The sequence below is a fragment of the Phacochoerus africanus genome, chromosome 5, assembly GCF_016906955.1.
Source record: "Phacochoerus africanus isolate WHEZ1 chromosome 5, ROS_Pafr_v1, whole genome shotgun sequence".
NCBI lineage: Eukaryota > Metazoa > Chordata > Mammalia > Artiodactyla > Suidae > Phacochoerus > Phacochoerus africanus.
Window position 1 is genome coordinate 12,640,614 of NC_062548.1, and position 13,891 is coordinate 12,654,504.

A 13,891-nucleotide genomic window follows, 5' to 3' on the forward strand; every position below is an offset into this window, starting at 1 on the left:
GGGAGTGCAGAGAGAGAAAAAAAGAAATGGGGGGACCCCAGCCTTCAGGAAGCCTCAGCGTCTCTGTCACCTGGAAAGAGGTTGAGACGACACGGAGGTCCCAGGATCATGCATGGCGGCTTCATCCTCCCCTTCCCTGCGGGCAGTGCCCAGAGGCCAAGTGGGCCGGGGCTTCTGTGCCCTGGATCTTCTTGCCACTGAAAAGACAGGCCAGCAAGTCAGGTGTAGCCGCAGGGAGATGGAGTTGCGTAGACGCGCAGAACCCAAGCACCCGTCACTCAAGGGCTGGGGCTGGGGCTGGCTGGTGACGCCGGCGGTGGAGGGAAGAAATGCTTTGACAGCTGTTGCGATTTCGAGGGTTTAATTAGACAGCGAGCTAAGTGTGGCTGCACAGTGGGATCTGGCTGCCAGCGCCACCAACGCAGACCAGGGCCGCAGCAACAGAGAAACAGCCTTGGCGGTGCCCCAGGGAGAGGTCCAACCGGCGACTCTGCCCCGCCCTGGTCCAGGTGCGGCTGCAGGGGGATCCAGCTCTGGGCTGGCACTTGTCTGGACACAGACAAAGCCTGGTGTGGCCCGAGGTCAAGGCCAGGATGGGGAGGGGCCTGAGGAGCAGCCGGGAGGTGCAGGACCCTTGGGAGAGGTTGGAGTGACCAGGCAAGAGTGACGTGTACACTCGGCCCCCGGCCCAGCTCATCTCCCAAGGCTTGGGGAGAACGGGGCCTCATGAAAGTACCAGCAAGCACACAGTAGGTGCTCAGAAGTATGTGGTGAGAAGTTCCCACTGTGGCACAGTGGGTTAAGAATACGACTAGTGTCTGTGAGGATGTGGGTTCGATCCCTGTCCTTGCTCAGTGGGTTAAGGATCCAGCGTTGCCATGAGCTGTGGTGTAGGTTGCAGACCCAGCTCGGATCCTGCATTACTGTAGTTGTGGTGTAGGCCGGTAGGTGCAGCTCTGATTCGACCCCCAGCTTGGGAACTTCCATATGCTGCAGGTGCAGCCCTAAAAAGACAAAAAAGAAGGACTTGGTGAGTGACTGAATGAAAAGGCGGAGCCGGGGTGTGAGGGAATGACTGAGATGGCACAGCACCAAACCTAATGGTTTGGAAGAAAAAAGCAGATAACTACTTCCTGAGCCCGGATTCTGTCTACCCTGCTGTTGGCAAAGCTGTCAGCTTTCAGTGGTGTCTCACTTACGTCACTGAGTGTGCAGAGTGCCGGGCCCCTCCCTGGAGGAAAGGGCACACCGGTACGGACTAGAGGCAACACGCCAAGAGCCCACCTTGAGCCGGGAAGCTTCCCTCCGCCGCTCGCCCACTCCCCAGTGTGCAGGGAGTGGCTCCTCTGTGTCCTGCCCCGTTTAGGTTCCAGACAGTGAACCGATGCACAGATGAATGTATTTGTGATGTCAGGTTATAATAAATGAGGAATGGAACGTAAAGCAGGTCCGGAGTAAGAAGGGGTTGAAGGGGCTGTTATGGGCTCCCGAGGTGACATTTGAATAGAGAGGGAGGGGGGAAGGGTATGGGATCTGGGAGAAGAGGGTCTCAGTGGATGAAAGAGCAGGTGCAAAGGCCCTGGGGTTGGGTGTGTGCCTGGGATGTTGGGGAAGCAACAAGGAGGCCAGAGAGAGGGAGCGAGCGGGGGTGCGAGAGGACGGAGATAAGGTCAGAGGTGAGGGGGTCGCAGTCACATAGAGCCTTGTAGGACTTTGGCCATCTCGGAGTGAGATGAGAGCCCACAGGCATGTTTTTAAAGAGAGAAGTGATGCTTCTGGCGTTTGGGGAGGGTCCCTCTGGCTTCCGTGTGGCCAGGGTGGTGCCTGGGAGGCGGGAGGCAGTGATGAGCAGGCCCTGGGGCCCTGCATGTCCCGCGGCCTCCATCCCGCGTTCAGTTCAGCCTTGCCGTTGCCCTTCCAGCGGAAGCCCTGGGCCTGGACCACATGGTCCCCGTCCCCTACAGGAAGATCGCCTGCGACCCGGAGGCCGTGGAGATCGTGGGCATCCCGGACAAGATCCCCTTCAAGCGCCCCTGCACCTACGGGGTCCCCAAGCTGAAGCGGATCCTGGAGGAGCGGCACAGCATCCACTTCGTCATTAAGAGGTGCAGGGGCCTGGGCTTAGGCTGCTGGGCTGTTGGGGCTGGACCTGAGCTTGGGGTGTCAGGGTGGGCTATCAGGGCTGGACCTGGGCTTGAGGTGCTGGGGTGTCGGGGCTTGGCCTAGGCTTGGGGCGTCAGGTGTTGGGGTGGGGTTCAGGGTGTTGGAGCCGGACCTGGGCTTGAGGTGCGAGGGTGCTGGGGCTGGGCCACAGTGGGACAGGGGTGGAGCCAAGGGGTTCTGTAACCTGACAGCTGTGTGGCCTCCTCCTTTCGGCCTCTTCTGAAGATTGAATGGAGAAATGGAGGCGTAGCTCCTGGCCTGAGCAAGTTCTTAGCCAGGGATGCTTTCCTGCCCCTGAAGATGACCTAAGGCTGTTCGCACTTAGCTGCCTGAGCTCAGGTGGGGCTGGGCTGGCCTCTCCCCCTCCGCACCTCCCAGGGGGCTCCCTGCCTGCTGGGAGTTTGTCCACCTTCCCTGTCCTCCAGGTGGCCGGTCTCCCTGTGCAGCAGTGCGTGGGCGGGTGGGAGAAGGCACAGCATGATGGGCTCCAGAACTGCAGCAGCCCGCACACACTGTATCCCCGCCCTCCCCGCCATGCCTGCTGACACCCACCCCCCAGTCCCCTGTCTCCCACCTCTGGCGGGAGACTTGCCACCAAGCAAGCATCAGTGTCTCCAGGCAAAGCCCAACTTCCTGGGATGCTTCCTCCTAAGCGGTTAGAGATGGAGGCTGGCCAGAGGCCATTCCTCCAGCATCCTGACTGCCCCAGACCCTTCCCAGGTCTCTGTCCGTGTGCTCTGGGGGTGGGGGGGCTCCCAGCATGGGCAGGGACTCCCGTGCCTGCTTGCTTTTTTGTTGCCCCTAGACCATAAGCCAGGCCTTTGTGGCTCTTTGCTGAACCCCTAGTGCCCCCCGCCGTCCCCGGGATGTGGCAGAGGCCAGCCTTATCCGTGCAGTGGGTGGATGGACGGATGAAAGTGCTTGTGCAGATCTGCACTCATGCCATCCAGTTTCTTAGAGCTTAGGAAACAAACAGGGTAACAGGAGAGGGACGTGCTGGGGGCCTGTTGAGGGGAGTCCGGGGGCCTCTGTGAGAAGGTCCTGCTGGCTGGGCCAGAGCGGGGAGGTTGAGAAGGTCCACCTGCACCGAGCTGGGCAGAGTCTGGTGAAGGACTGTCCTCAGTGAGCAGCCCAGATGCCCGAGGGGGAAAGGGGTGGCGAGTGACTCAGAGCGAAGAGTGATTCCAGAGCCTTGGAGAGGCCTCTGCAGGATTGCTGGATGCCAGAGCCAGGGTCTGCTGGGCCCTCTGGCTGCCAGGGGTGGGGGCAGCAAACTCTAGGAAGCAGAGGTGAAAGACTGGCACGGAAGCCACTGCGGCCGTGGTGCGCGGAGGGAGAAGAGTAGCGGGACTGGGGGTAGAATCTGGGCTGCGAGGGGGTGGGCCGGCAGGTGGAATGTGGAGGGGAGTGGGGAGGCCAGGGTCCCCTGTGTTTCTGAGTGAGTTCACCTTGGAGACGCTTAGGAGATGGAATTTTCAGAGGCCGAGCTAAGATGTCAGAAGCTCGGGAGGGAGGTCGGGGTTGGAGATAAAAATCTGAGCGTTGGCATCTTGGGCCAGGAAGGGATCACAGAGCAGGTGGGAAAAAGCGGCGAGAAGAGAAGGGGGTCCAGGTGGCCCCTGGGATCCCCATGTTAGAGGCTGGGGCGGGGATGAGCAGGGGCCATTGGTGGAGGAGGCTGGGAGTGGCCGGGAGGTGGGTGGGCCAGGGAGGGGACTCAAAGTCAGCTCTGATGCGGGGACTCCTGCTCAGAACCCTTCGCCTCCCCTGGCTCTCCGTGTACCCCCAGTGCAGCAGCTCCCAGCGTACCACGCAGGTGCCCTGGCAGCCGCTGTGATGGCCTTGGGGCCGCTCCCCTGTCCCTCCTGGTTCTCCTGCCTCTGAGCCCGAAGCCCTTGCCTCTGCCTGCAGCTCCTCCCCCTCCTCCCTCCCACCTGTCTTGGCCGTGCCTTTCGAGGCGGACTTGTCTGTCTAGGTGCCCTCCCCTCTCCTCACTCGGAAAGACTCTCCCCCCCCACAGCAGGTGGTTCCGTGACTTTCAGTGCCCCTCAGCAGCCCTCCATCACGCTGGTCACTTACAGCAGAGGGACCACCTCCAAGCCGTCCCTTGTGCCCTCACGATGCCTATGGGGAGGGGTTGTCCCCCCGGGCTGAATCATTCTGGAGGTGAATTGAAATCAGTCTCCCCTCTGTCTGGCAGTGCCTCCTGTTGTCTCGCTGAAATCTCTCTGGCTTCTGCCTCAGTCTTTTTCCTTCAGTTGACTTCTTGGTAGCGAGGCAGGGGCTAGGGGAGCAGAAGGCAGGAGGGCCTTCCCAGTGTCCTCTTACCTACCTGATCCTGGTATTTGAGTCCGCGCTGTGACTGACTTTCATCTCCCTTGATCCAAACTGTAGCTCATTTAATTCCTCACCAGTATTTGCTGAGCGCCTCCCGCAGGCCCAGCCCTGCCCTGGGCTCTACAGAGGACTTCAAGGCATCGTCCCCCCCTGCCCCCAGCAGCTACCGCCAGTCATGGGGGATGGTGACTTCCGTGTTGAGTTCAGGGAGCATGACAACAGCATGTTTCCAGGTGTAGACAGAGTGGCCTCTGAGCAGCAAGCCTCTGGGACTTCCTGGAGGAGGAAGCTTGGCATCGGGCAGACTGGGCTTGAAGTCATGAGCTGTGTGCTTCTCTTCTGAGCCTCATGTTTCCTTATTTGTAAAAATAGGGACAATGAGGAATTCCCTGGTGGCCTAGTGCTTAAAGATCTGGCATTGTCACAGCTGTGGCACAGGTTCAGTCCTTGGCATGAGAACTTCTGTGTGCTGTGGGTGCAGCCAAAAAATAAAAACCGGGACAATGATGCCCCCGTCTCAGGTTTTTCTCAACAGAAATGAAGTAGACGGAACACACCTGGCACGTGGTAGATGCTCAGTAAACAGCAGTTCTTTTCCTTGACCTCACCCCCCACGTATAAGCGGTAGCACTGACAGCCTGGGTCTGAATCCTACCACTTCCCAGCTGTGTGTCCTTGGGCAGGTGCCTTACCTGCTCTGTGCCTCACTTTCCTCATCTATAAAATCGGGCCCATTATCCACCTGTCATAGTGGTGGTTGGAGACTGAATGGCTGTGAGCGAGGTGCTTCGAACACAGGCTGCTCCGTTCTGAGCCCAGCACATTTCCCTGTGTTACACGTCCCCTCCTCACCAGTGAGACATTTGAGGTGCTCCCAGCAGAGATGGTCCCAGCAGAAGCGAGTCCAGAGAAAAGCGGGCTGGGGGAGCAGCCAAGGGGTGGAGTTTCTGCCTCGGCCCAGGTGTCTGTGGGGTCGGAGAGATCCGAGTTCCTTCCTGCCCAAAGGAGAAGCCCCTCGACAAGGCCTGGGGGTCTTATTATTAGCAGAAGAGGGCTCCCTGGCCCCTGGGACCCCGCTCACGCTGAGCTCTGGCCCCCAAACCCCTGGTTCCCCCCAGGACACACCCCCGAATGAGGGCTGTCTTCACACCTGAGGGCCGGATGTGTCAGTTCTACCTAAGGCAGGACTTAAGGGCAAAAAGGACCTGAGGGGGACTCCGGCACTTGGGAGCATGCACAGCGACCCTTGATCAGCGCCCGTCAGGCAGGCTTTCCGGGCCAGGCAGCCTGTGAGGGCATCTGTCACTGAGCTGGAGCCACACAGACCTTCTCCCCCACCCGCAGCCCCCCCAGGGGACGGCACAGGCCCCTCCCCCGTGCTCCTTGATAAGTAAACATAACCTGCCATCAATGCTGGCAGGCTCCCGTCGCTGTCTGAGTCCAAAGACAAGGGGGCCCTGCAGGAAATTCAAACAGAGACAAGGTCAGCGACCGAAAGTAGAGCCTGGAGTCACCGGGGCAGCAAGACCCCAAGCATGGCATCCTGTTCTCATCCTGAGAGGCACCCACTCCGCCTGCCCCCCGCTCCGTCTGGATCCCCCAAGGCCAAGAGGCAGCCAGAGGGAATAACTCTGGGAAAAAGGGGCTCCAACAAGCAGGACTTCACTTGTCCCGTGTCACCTCTGCAGCCTGACTTTAGCGACCAGAGCCTGTCCCTTCATCCAGCTACTTCATCTGGCTCTCTGCAGGCTCCCCAGACCAGCGGCCTGAGGCTCCCCGACACATGGGGGGGCCACCCGGTGGGGGCTGGGAGTAGAGCAGAAAGAACAGCAGCCCTGGAGGTAGGCGGCCAGGTAACCCCAGCTCCCTCGCCGACCTTTACCCCATCCTCGATTTCCTGGAATAAGAATTCCAGGTGTCTTATCAGGATGACTCAGGAGTCCCCAGGTGGCCCTGGGCCCCCAGCTGTCCCCCCTCCCATCCATCCTGTGTGATGACAGAGTGTCACGCATGGTGCCGTGCATGCCGTGGGCTTCCCGTTGCCCACGGGGAGACGTCGGGCCTGAGCACAGCACCGAAGGCCCCGCCCCCCGAGCGCCTCCAGCCCTCCCCTGAGCCTTTACCTAGGCAACCCCTTAGCCATCCCACCTGAGCCCGCCACACCCGACTCCCTGAGACACCCCCGAGGAGTCCCACATGTCGCCCTGCAAGGCTACAGTCTGGGACAGGCCTGGCTTGTGCCATTGACAGAGAGCTTCTTGGAAGCAGGGCCCATCCCTGCCCCTGTCGCTGAGACACAGATGATGGTGGGTCAGAGGCTCTGGAGTCCTGGTGAGTTGTCCACCAGCTGTGGCCAAGGAGAGCTCAAGGCTGCAGGAGGCCCCCCAACCCCCGGACCCCCAGGGGCTGGCCGGTGCTTCCCCTGGCTGAGGAGAAGTGGCTCGGGATCGCTGGCTATTTGGGGTATCTGGCTTTTCTGGACCACCCTCTCCTGCCCTCCGTGTGGCCAGCCCGGTGCCCAGGTCTGCAGCAGTAGCCGTGCATGTGCGACTCAAGTGACCGTCACTGAGGGGACCTAGGTGCCGGCTCCCTTCTCATGCCCGTCTCTCCTCTCTCCCCAGGATGTTTGATGAGCGAATTTTCACAGGTACGTGTGGGTACCTTCTAGGCCCTTCTGAAGCTGCCGAACGGATGGCCCAAGAGTGCTTGAGCTGCGGGGAGGGCCCCTGGGTGTGGCTTCTGCATCCTGGGTGGACACAGGGCCCCCAGCTCCCAGGCGCAAGAGACTGTCCAGACATCCGCTCCAGACACGGGATGCCCTGGTCGGGGAGGAATAAAGTTACCGTTTCCTAACTACTAGCATGTCCGGGTGCTCTCCTAAGCTGCTGGCATATTTCATTCTAATTTAATTTAGTTTTCAGCAGCCCTGTAAAGTGGCTTCTGTTCTTTGCCCTGAAGTCTAGCTAGCGAGCCCTGGGGCCTGGCTGCAAACCCGTGTGTGGCCCCAGAGCCCGGGCAGTGACCAGTAGGCAGCCAACCTCTCAGGTAGAAGAGGGGGGCTCTGCCAGGTGCAGCAAAGGGAGCACCTGGGTCCCACCCTGGCTTTGTTTTTTTGTTTTTGTTTTTTTTTGTTTTTTGTCTTTTTGCCTTTTCTAGGGCCGCACCTGCGGCATATGGAGGTTCCCAGGCTAGGGGTCATATTGGAGCTGTAGCCACTGGCCTACACCACAGCCCCAGCAACACAGGATCCGAGCCGCGTCTGCAACCTACACCACAGCTCACAGCAACGCTGGATCGGTAACCCACTGAGCAAGGGCGGGGACCGAACCCGCAACCTCATGGTTCCTAGTTGGATTCGTTAACCATTGCGCCACAACAGGAACTCCCCACCACGGCTTTGTGACCTTGGGCAAGGTCATATGGGCCTCAGTTTCCACATCTGTGAAGTGGGGGTGATAAGAGCACCATCCTCTGGTTCCTGGGGCAACTCAGCGAAAGAATGGTTGGTTCCGTGGCTCAGCCGTGGGGGAGGCTCTGCCCCCTCCCCTTCCAGCCTCAGGAGCGTGTGTGAGTCAGGAAGGCTGTTCTGGCTTTTCCCTCCTCCCGCCCGGTCCTCTCAGATCCCTGGCGTCCTCTGGCGCAAGGGCCCTTGTTCCTCATCCCAGGAGGCTTCCCTCCCTAGGAGCCCTTCCTGGCTTGGCTGGACACGGAGGCCACGGGAAGGAGGGGCAGAGGCCAGACCACACCGGAGGGGCGCCCCCAGGAGCTTCCCACAGAGGCCCCTGCCAGTGCCCCGAGGGCGGAGGAGGCCGCAGGCCCTGCGCCCTGACCCCCCTGCCCTCCTCGACTCCCTCCCCCAGGGAACAAGTTTACCAAAGACCCCACGAAGCTGGAGCCAGCCAGCCCGCCAGAGGACACCTCTGCAGAAGCCTCCCGTCCTGCCGTCCCGGACCCGGCGGGAACCGCTCGGTGAGGCCGCGCCCTGGCTGCAGCCCAGCTGGGCCAAGGTGGCGTTACCTGCGGGGAGGAGCCCGGCCTGGGGTTGGCCAGGGGCCCCCTCCTCCGGACATCCGCTTGCCTCAGTACTCAGCGGGCCGGGGGCTCAGGGGACCAGAGCCTCTGCAGGATTCTCCCACCTGGAGGGGTCTTGTCTCCTGTCGGGATCTAGCCACATGTTACCTGGTCTCAGGCTTGTCCTCGGCTCATGGCCTGGTCACTGGCGCACCCTTAGCCCCACCCCCGCCAAGGCTCCCGGCTCCTGGGGACCAGGGATGGGCCCTCGACCCCGGGACCCCTGACCCAGCCCGGTCTCTCCCGACAGGGTTCTGTGAATGAATTGAACCTCATCGCAGGCCCTGCCCAGCCTCCCTCCCCAGCCTCCTTCCCAGCCTTCCTACCCTTTCCGGGCTGGCGGTCCCCTCAGCTCCCACCGTCCCCCCCAACCAGCACTGGTCAAACCCCGGCTGTCCTAAGCTGTGGGGCTCCAAGACGGGCCAGGCCCAGGCCTCAGGAGCGCCCAGCCGGTGGGGAGGGTGGGTACCCAGAAGTTCACCCCAGGATAGGGCAGCCAGGAAACCTGTCGTGGGGGGTGCGGCACTGGGAACGGTGTGTGGGGGGCGGGATGGACCCCTGATGGCTTGAGGTGGGTGGAGCTGGGGCTGATGCAACGTCCTGTCCTGGCTTCCTCCCCACAGGTCAGACAAAAGCGGTCTCTCAGAGGACTGCGGGCCAGGTGAGGAGCAGGGCCGTGTGTGTGTGTGTGTGTGTGTGTGTGTGTGTGTGTCACGCGTGGAGCAGGGCCCCGCCGTGTGTGTGTGGTGTGCGTGCGTGCGTGCAGTGGGAGGGCATCCCCCAGCCCCACTCAGCAGCCCTGGGGAGGAGGCAGGCTCCAACCACGAGCCTGGGGTACTAAGGAATCCCTCTGCCCACCCCGGCCCCCTGCCCCCCCCAGGCCATGCTGGGAGGTGCTGAGCAGACCAGGGAGGGGCAAATGGGATGTGGGGGGCTCTGGGGGCCCTTGGGAGACCTGGTTTCTGGTATCACCACCTCTTCATGTGTCCTTGGCAAGGTGGGTCTCACCTGCCAGGTCTGTACATTGTGGTCCATCTATAGCCCAGGCACCAGGGCTGATGTGACGTTTCCTGGCACTACTAACAAGTCACAGACAGGAGAATGTTCTGGAATGACTTGCCCTGCCCGGCCAGGCTCACGCCCACACCTGACCGGATCCCTCATTTCCCCCTCGCAGGAACCTCCGGGGAGCTGAGTGGGCTGAGACCCATCAAAATTGAGCCAGAGGACCTGGATATCATTCAGGTCACTGTGCCAGGTAAGGGCTGACTCTGCTGCCCCCCACCTGACCGGGCAGAGATGGAGCAGCTCCCCAGGCAGGGCAGGGCCCCTGGACCTGCCACAACCCCCATGTCCCCGCCCCTGCCCTGGGCTGTCCTGCTCTGTCTCCGGGGAGCCGTTTCTCTGGTCTGATTGTGAAAGGGTGCAGCACTGCGTGTGCTCTCTGCAGCCGGGTCTGCCCTCCGTGCTGGGGTCCCATCCCAGCTCCCACCTTCCTAAAGGTGTCCCCAGCCTTCCCCTTTCTGGCCCGGGACCCCCAGGATCTGGGAGGCAGAGGAGGGAGAATAAAAGGTCCGCAGAGTAAGAGGATCTAAGCTGGACTCCGACCTGGAACCCTCTGAGCCTCAGTTTCCACATCTGTGAAGAGGCTTGTGTTCTTGGCCTCTAGAGGCACAGCATGTGGCAGTCAAGAGCTCCAGGCCCCTCTGGTCCCCACTGGCCTCCAGCACAGCTGTCCTTTCTGAGTCCCGGGTGCGGCTTCCCTGTCTGACTCTGTGGGTCCCTGGGCTGGGGTCCCTGAGGGACCCCAGTGGGGTGGGACGGACAGAAGATGCTGTCATCATTCGGAGTTTTGCCTCCAGACCCTTCCCCAACCTCTGAGGAAATGACAGACTCCATGCCTGGACATCTGCCCTCAGAAGATTCTGGATACGGGATGGAGATGCTGACTGGTAAGAAATGGGCCAGGAAGCCCCCAGACTTTTCTTGGCATTGAGTGCCCCCCCGCCCCCTGCCCCCCTTAGAGGAAAGCCAGTGTATATCTGACTCCTTAACCCAGGCTGAGTTCCTTTCTGAAAATGCAGAACAGGCCTTGAGTTATATGAGGTCTGGTTACTGTGTCTTTCCCAGGAGCTCCCATTTGGATCAACTTCCCATTTGGATCAACTTGTTCATTTATTCAACAACTGTTTATTGAGCACCTACTAGGTACCAGGTCCCGTGCATGGTACTGGGAACAGAGCAGTGAACCCAGTAGACTGAAGTCCCCTTGTGGACTCATATCCCAGTGCAGGGAGGCACATAGTAAGCCAGCCAATTAAAAAAAAAAAAAATAGAAAGTCAGATGGTGGTAAGTGCTGTGGGAGACACAGAAGCAGGAGGGGAAGAGTCAGGGACAGGAGCGGGTGGTTATTACAGGATTTGAGTGGTCAGAGAGGACCTCACTGAGAAAGTGACATTGGAGCAAAGACCTGAGGGCCATGCGGGCGGAAGCCATGTGGCCATCAGGACAGAACTTCCCAGGCAGAGGGAGCAGCATGTGCAAAGGCCCTGAGGTGGGCTGTGCTCAGTATGTCCAAGGAAGAGCAGGGAGGCAGGGTGGCTAGAGAGGAGTGAGGTGGGAGACAGGAGGTGGCGGGGTGGGCCATGCAGGGTTGCGTACATGCCAGGAAGGATTGGGGACTTGACTCTGAGGAGACAGAAACTAGTGGGGGGCGCTGGTGCGAGTGGGGGACATTTTAACAGTATTCCGACCTTGAGGCTGAGAACAGACAGCGGAAGGCTGGGGACAAAGTCAGAAACAGACTCTAGTAATAATTTAATCAAGTGGAGTGGTTGTGCAGGTGGATAGCAGCAGGGATGGGGTGGGGTTCTGTGTGTTTCGTTTTTTAAACTTTACGTTGGAAATGTTCAAAACCACACAGAGTTGAAAAGGATAGTTGAATGCATCTCACATGCCCAGCCCTTTTGCATCCATTTTCAACAGATGTTGTTATAGATAAAAAATAAGCAGACAGAGTTCCCATCGTGGCGCAGCGGTTAACGAATCCTACTAGGAACCATGAGGTTGCGGGTTTGATCCCTGGCCTTGCTCAGTGGGTTAAGGATCCGGCGTTGCCATGAGCTGTGGTGTAGGCTGGCAGCTACAGCTCCGATTTGACCCCTAGCCTGGGAACCTCCATATGCCACGGGGGCAGCCCTAGAAAAGGCAAAAAGACAAAAAAAAAAAAAAGAAAGGAAGAAAAGAAAGAAGGGGAGGTCCTGCTGTGGCCCAGTGGGTTAGTGATCCGGCTGGTCTCTGTGGAGATGGCGGTTTGATCCCTAGCCCGGCACAGTGGGTTAAGGATCCAGCATCGCCGAAACTGTGGCGCAGGTCTCCACTCTGGCTTGGATTTGATCGCTGGTCTGGGAGCTTATCATAGGCCACAGGTGCAGCCAGAAAAGAAAAAAAGAAAGAAAAGAAATAAGTATCATTATACGTAGGTAATACTTTTAAAAAGTGAATCATTTTCTGAATTCCCGTCATGGCTCAGCAGAAACGAACCCGACTAGCATCCATGAGGACGAGGGTTCGATCCCTGGCCTCGCTCAATGGGTTAAGGATCTGGCGTTGCCATGAGCTGCAGTGTGGGTGGCAGATGCAGCTTGGATCTGGCGTTGCTGTGGCTGTGGGGTAGGCCAGCAGCTACAGCTCTGATTGGACCCCTAGCCTGGAAACTTCCATATGCTGTGGGTGTGGCCCTAAAAACAACAACAACAAAGAAGTGAATCATTTTAAAGACAAATAGTGTGTAAATGATAATATAGAAGTTCTGCAGATATGGTAGCAAAGATATTAGTACGTTAGTGATTTGGGTTTGGAAAATGCTGCCGGGCCGGGGCAGGAAGAAAGCTGGCGTTTGTTTCTCTAGGGTGTGCTGCCTGGTATGGGCTTGATTAGGAGGGGAGGGGTGGGTATTGCTTATGGAGACTGTGCAAAAGCATGGTTTTTTAAAGAACGGTGCAAAGCAATCTCAAAATGTCATGTTCAGTGTGAAAAGCAAGTGCAGATGGATATGGACAATATAGCATTTCTCTAAATTTGGAAACATAAAAACAGTATTGCTAATGTTTTATCCCAAAAATTGGGTGCAAAAAAAAAAAATCGTGTGCGAATATGACAAAATGCTAACATTTATTCAGTTGCCAGCTAGTGGGTCCATGCGTGTTTATTCTAATAGTGTGAATGTTTGACTGCACTTTAAAAAACTTCCCCTCCCCAAAAAATGAGCACGTGACTGGAAAGATAAAGAAGCAGGTTTCCTACAGGCCCAGATGGATGATGCCGTGTTAATTGGCAACAGAAGAAAGGCAGAACGTCTCTGCTTCTCATCTGCTTCTCTCTTCTCTGTCGGGAGGATGGTCTGGAAACAAGAGAGTGAGGAGGACCTGGGGGTCCAGGTTTCTGAGGCCAGATGAAAAGGGTCTGCAGAGCTGCTGGGCATGCGCGTAACCTGCAGCTTCCCGTGGGTCTCATCCCAGGAGTTCCCATCGTGGCACAGTGGAAATGAATCCAACTAGGAACCATGAGGTTGTGGGTTTGATCCCTGGCCTCGCTCAGTGGGTTAAGGATCCCGAGTTGCCGTGAGCTGTGGTGTAGGTCGCAGATGAGGCTTGGATCTGGCATTGCTGTGGCTGTGGCGTAGGCCGGCAGCTGTAGCTCCAATACGACCCCTAGCCTGGGAACCTCCATATGCTGTAGGTGTGGCCCTTAAAAAAAAAAAAAAAAAACATGAGTCTAATCCGGGACAGATAACACCTAAGATCCACCATCCAGGGAGCTCCCTGGTAGCACAGTGGATTAAGGATCTGGCATTGTCATTGCTGTGGCACAGGTTCAATTCCTGGCCTGGGAGCTTCCATATGCCATGAGTACAGCCAAAAAGAAAGGAAAAAAAAAAAAAGATCCACCATCCTTAGGAGGTGGGAAGTCAGTGGATGGAGAAGGAGCTGACAACAGAAGACAGACTTGGAGAAGAGGGTTTATCCAAATTGCAAACGGTGGCCAGCGTGTTAGTCCCAGGCACAGTTCTGAAACGGATTTCCACATGGACAACTGTGAGCCATCAGAAGGGGTCATCCGTAGGAATGAGAGGACTCGGATGACGTCAGGATCTCAGGCCGAGGAGTTCCCGTCGTGGCTCAGCCGAAACGAACGTGACTAGCATCCATGAGGACACAGGTTCGATTCCTGGCCTCGTAGGTTCAATCCCTGGCCTTGCTCGCATTGCCATGAGCTGTGGTACAGGTCAAAGATGCAGCTTGGATCTGGCGTTGCTGT

General features: G+C 58.4%; 1 protein-coding gene across 4 annotated transcripts in view; it reads left to right on the top strand.

Annotated features, from left to right (window-relative positions):
* GTF2IRD1 (GTF2I repeat domain containing 1) overlaps nt 1-13,891 on the top strand; it is a 116,498-nt gene that overhangs the window by 48,779 nt on the left and 53,828 nt on the right. For all 4 annotated transcript variants that reach the window (XM_047779898.1, XM_047779894.1, XM_047779897.1 and 1 more), the window contains exons 9-14: nt 1,922-2,105; nt 7,122-7,147; nt 8,361-8,469; nt 9,195-9,232; nt 9,749-9,829; nt 10,434-10,523. In XM_047779898.1, the coding sequence (XP_047635854.1) occupies nt 1,922-2,105; nt 7,122-7,147; nt 8,361-8,469; nt 9,195-9,232; nt 9,749-9,829; nt 10,434-10,523 (528 nt within the window). The remainder of the gene's footprint in view (nt 1-1,921; nt 2,106-7,121; nt 7,148-8,360; nt 8,470-9,194; nt 9,233-9,748; nt 9,830-10,433; nt 10,524-13,891) is intronic.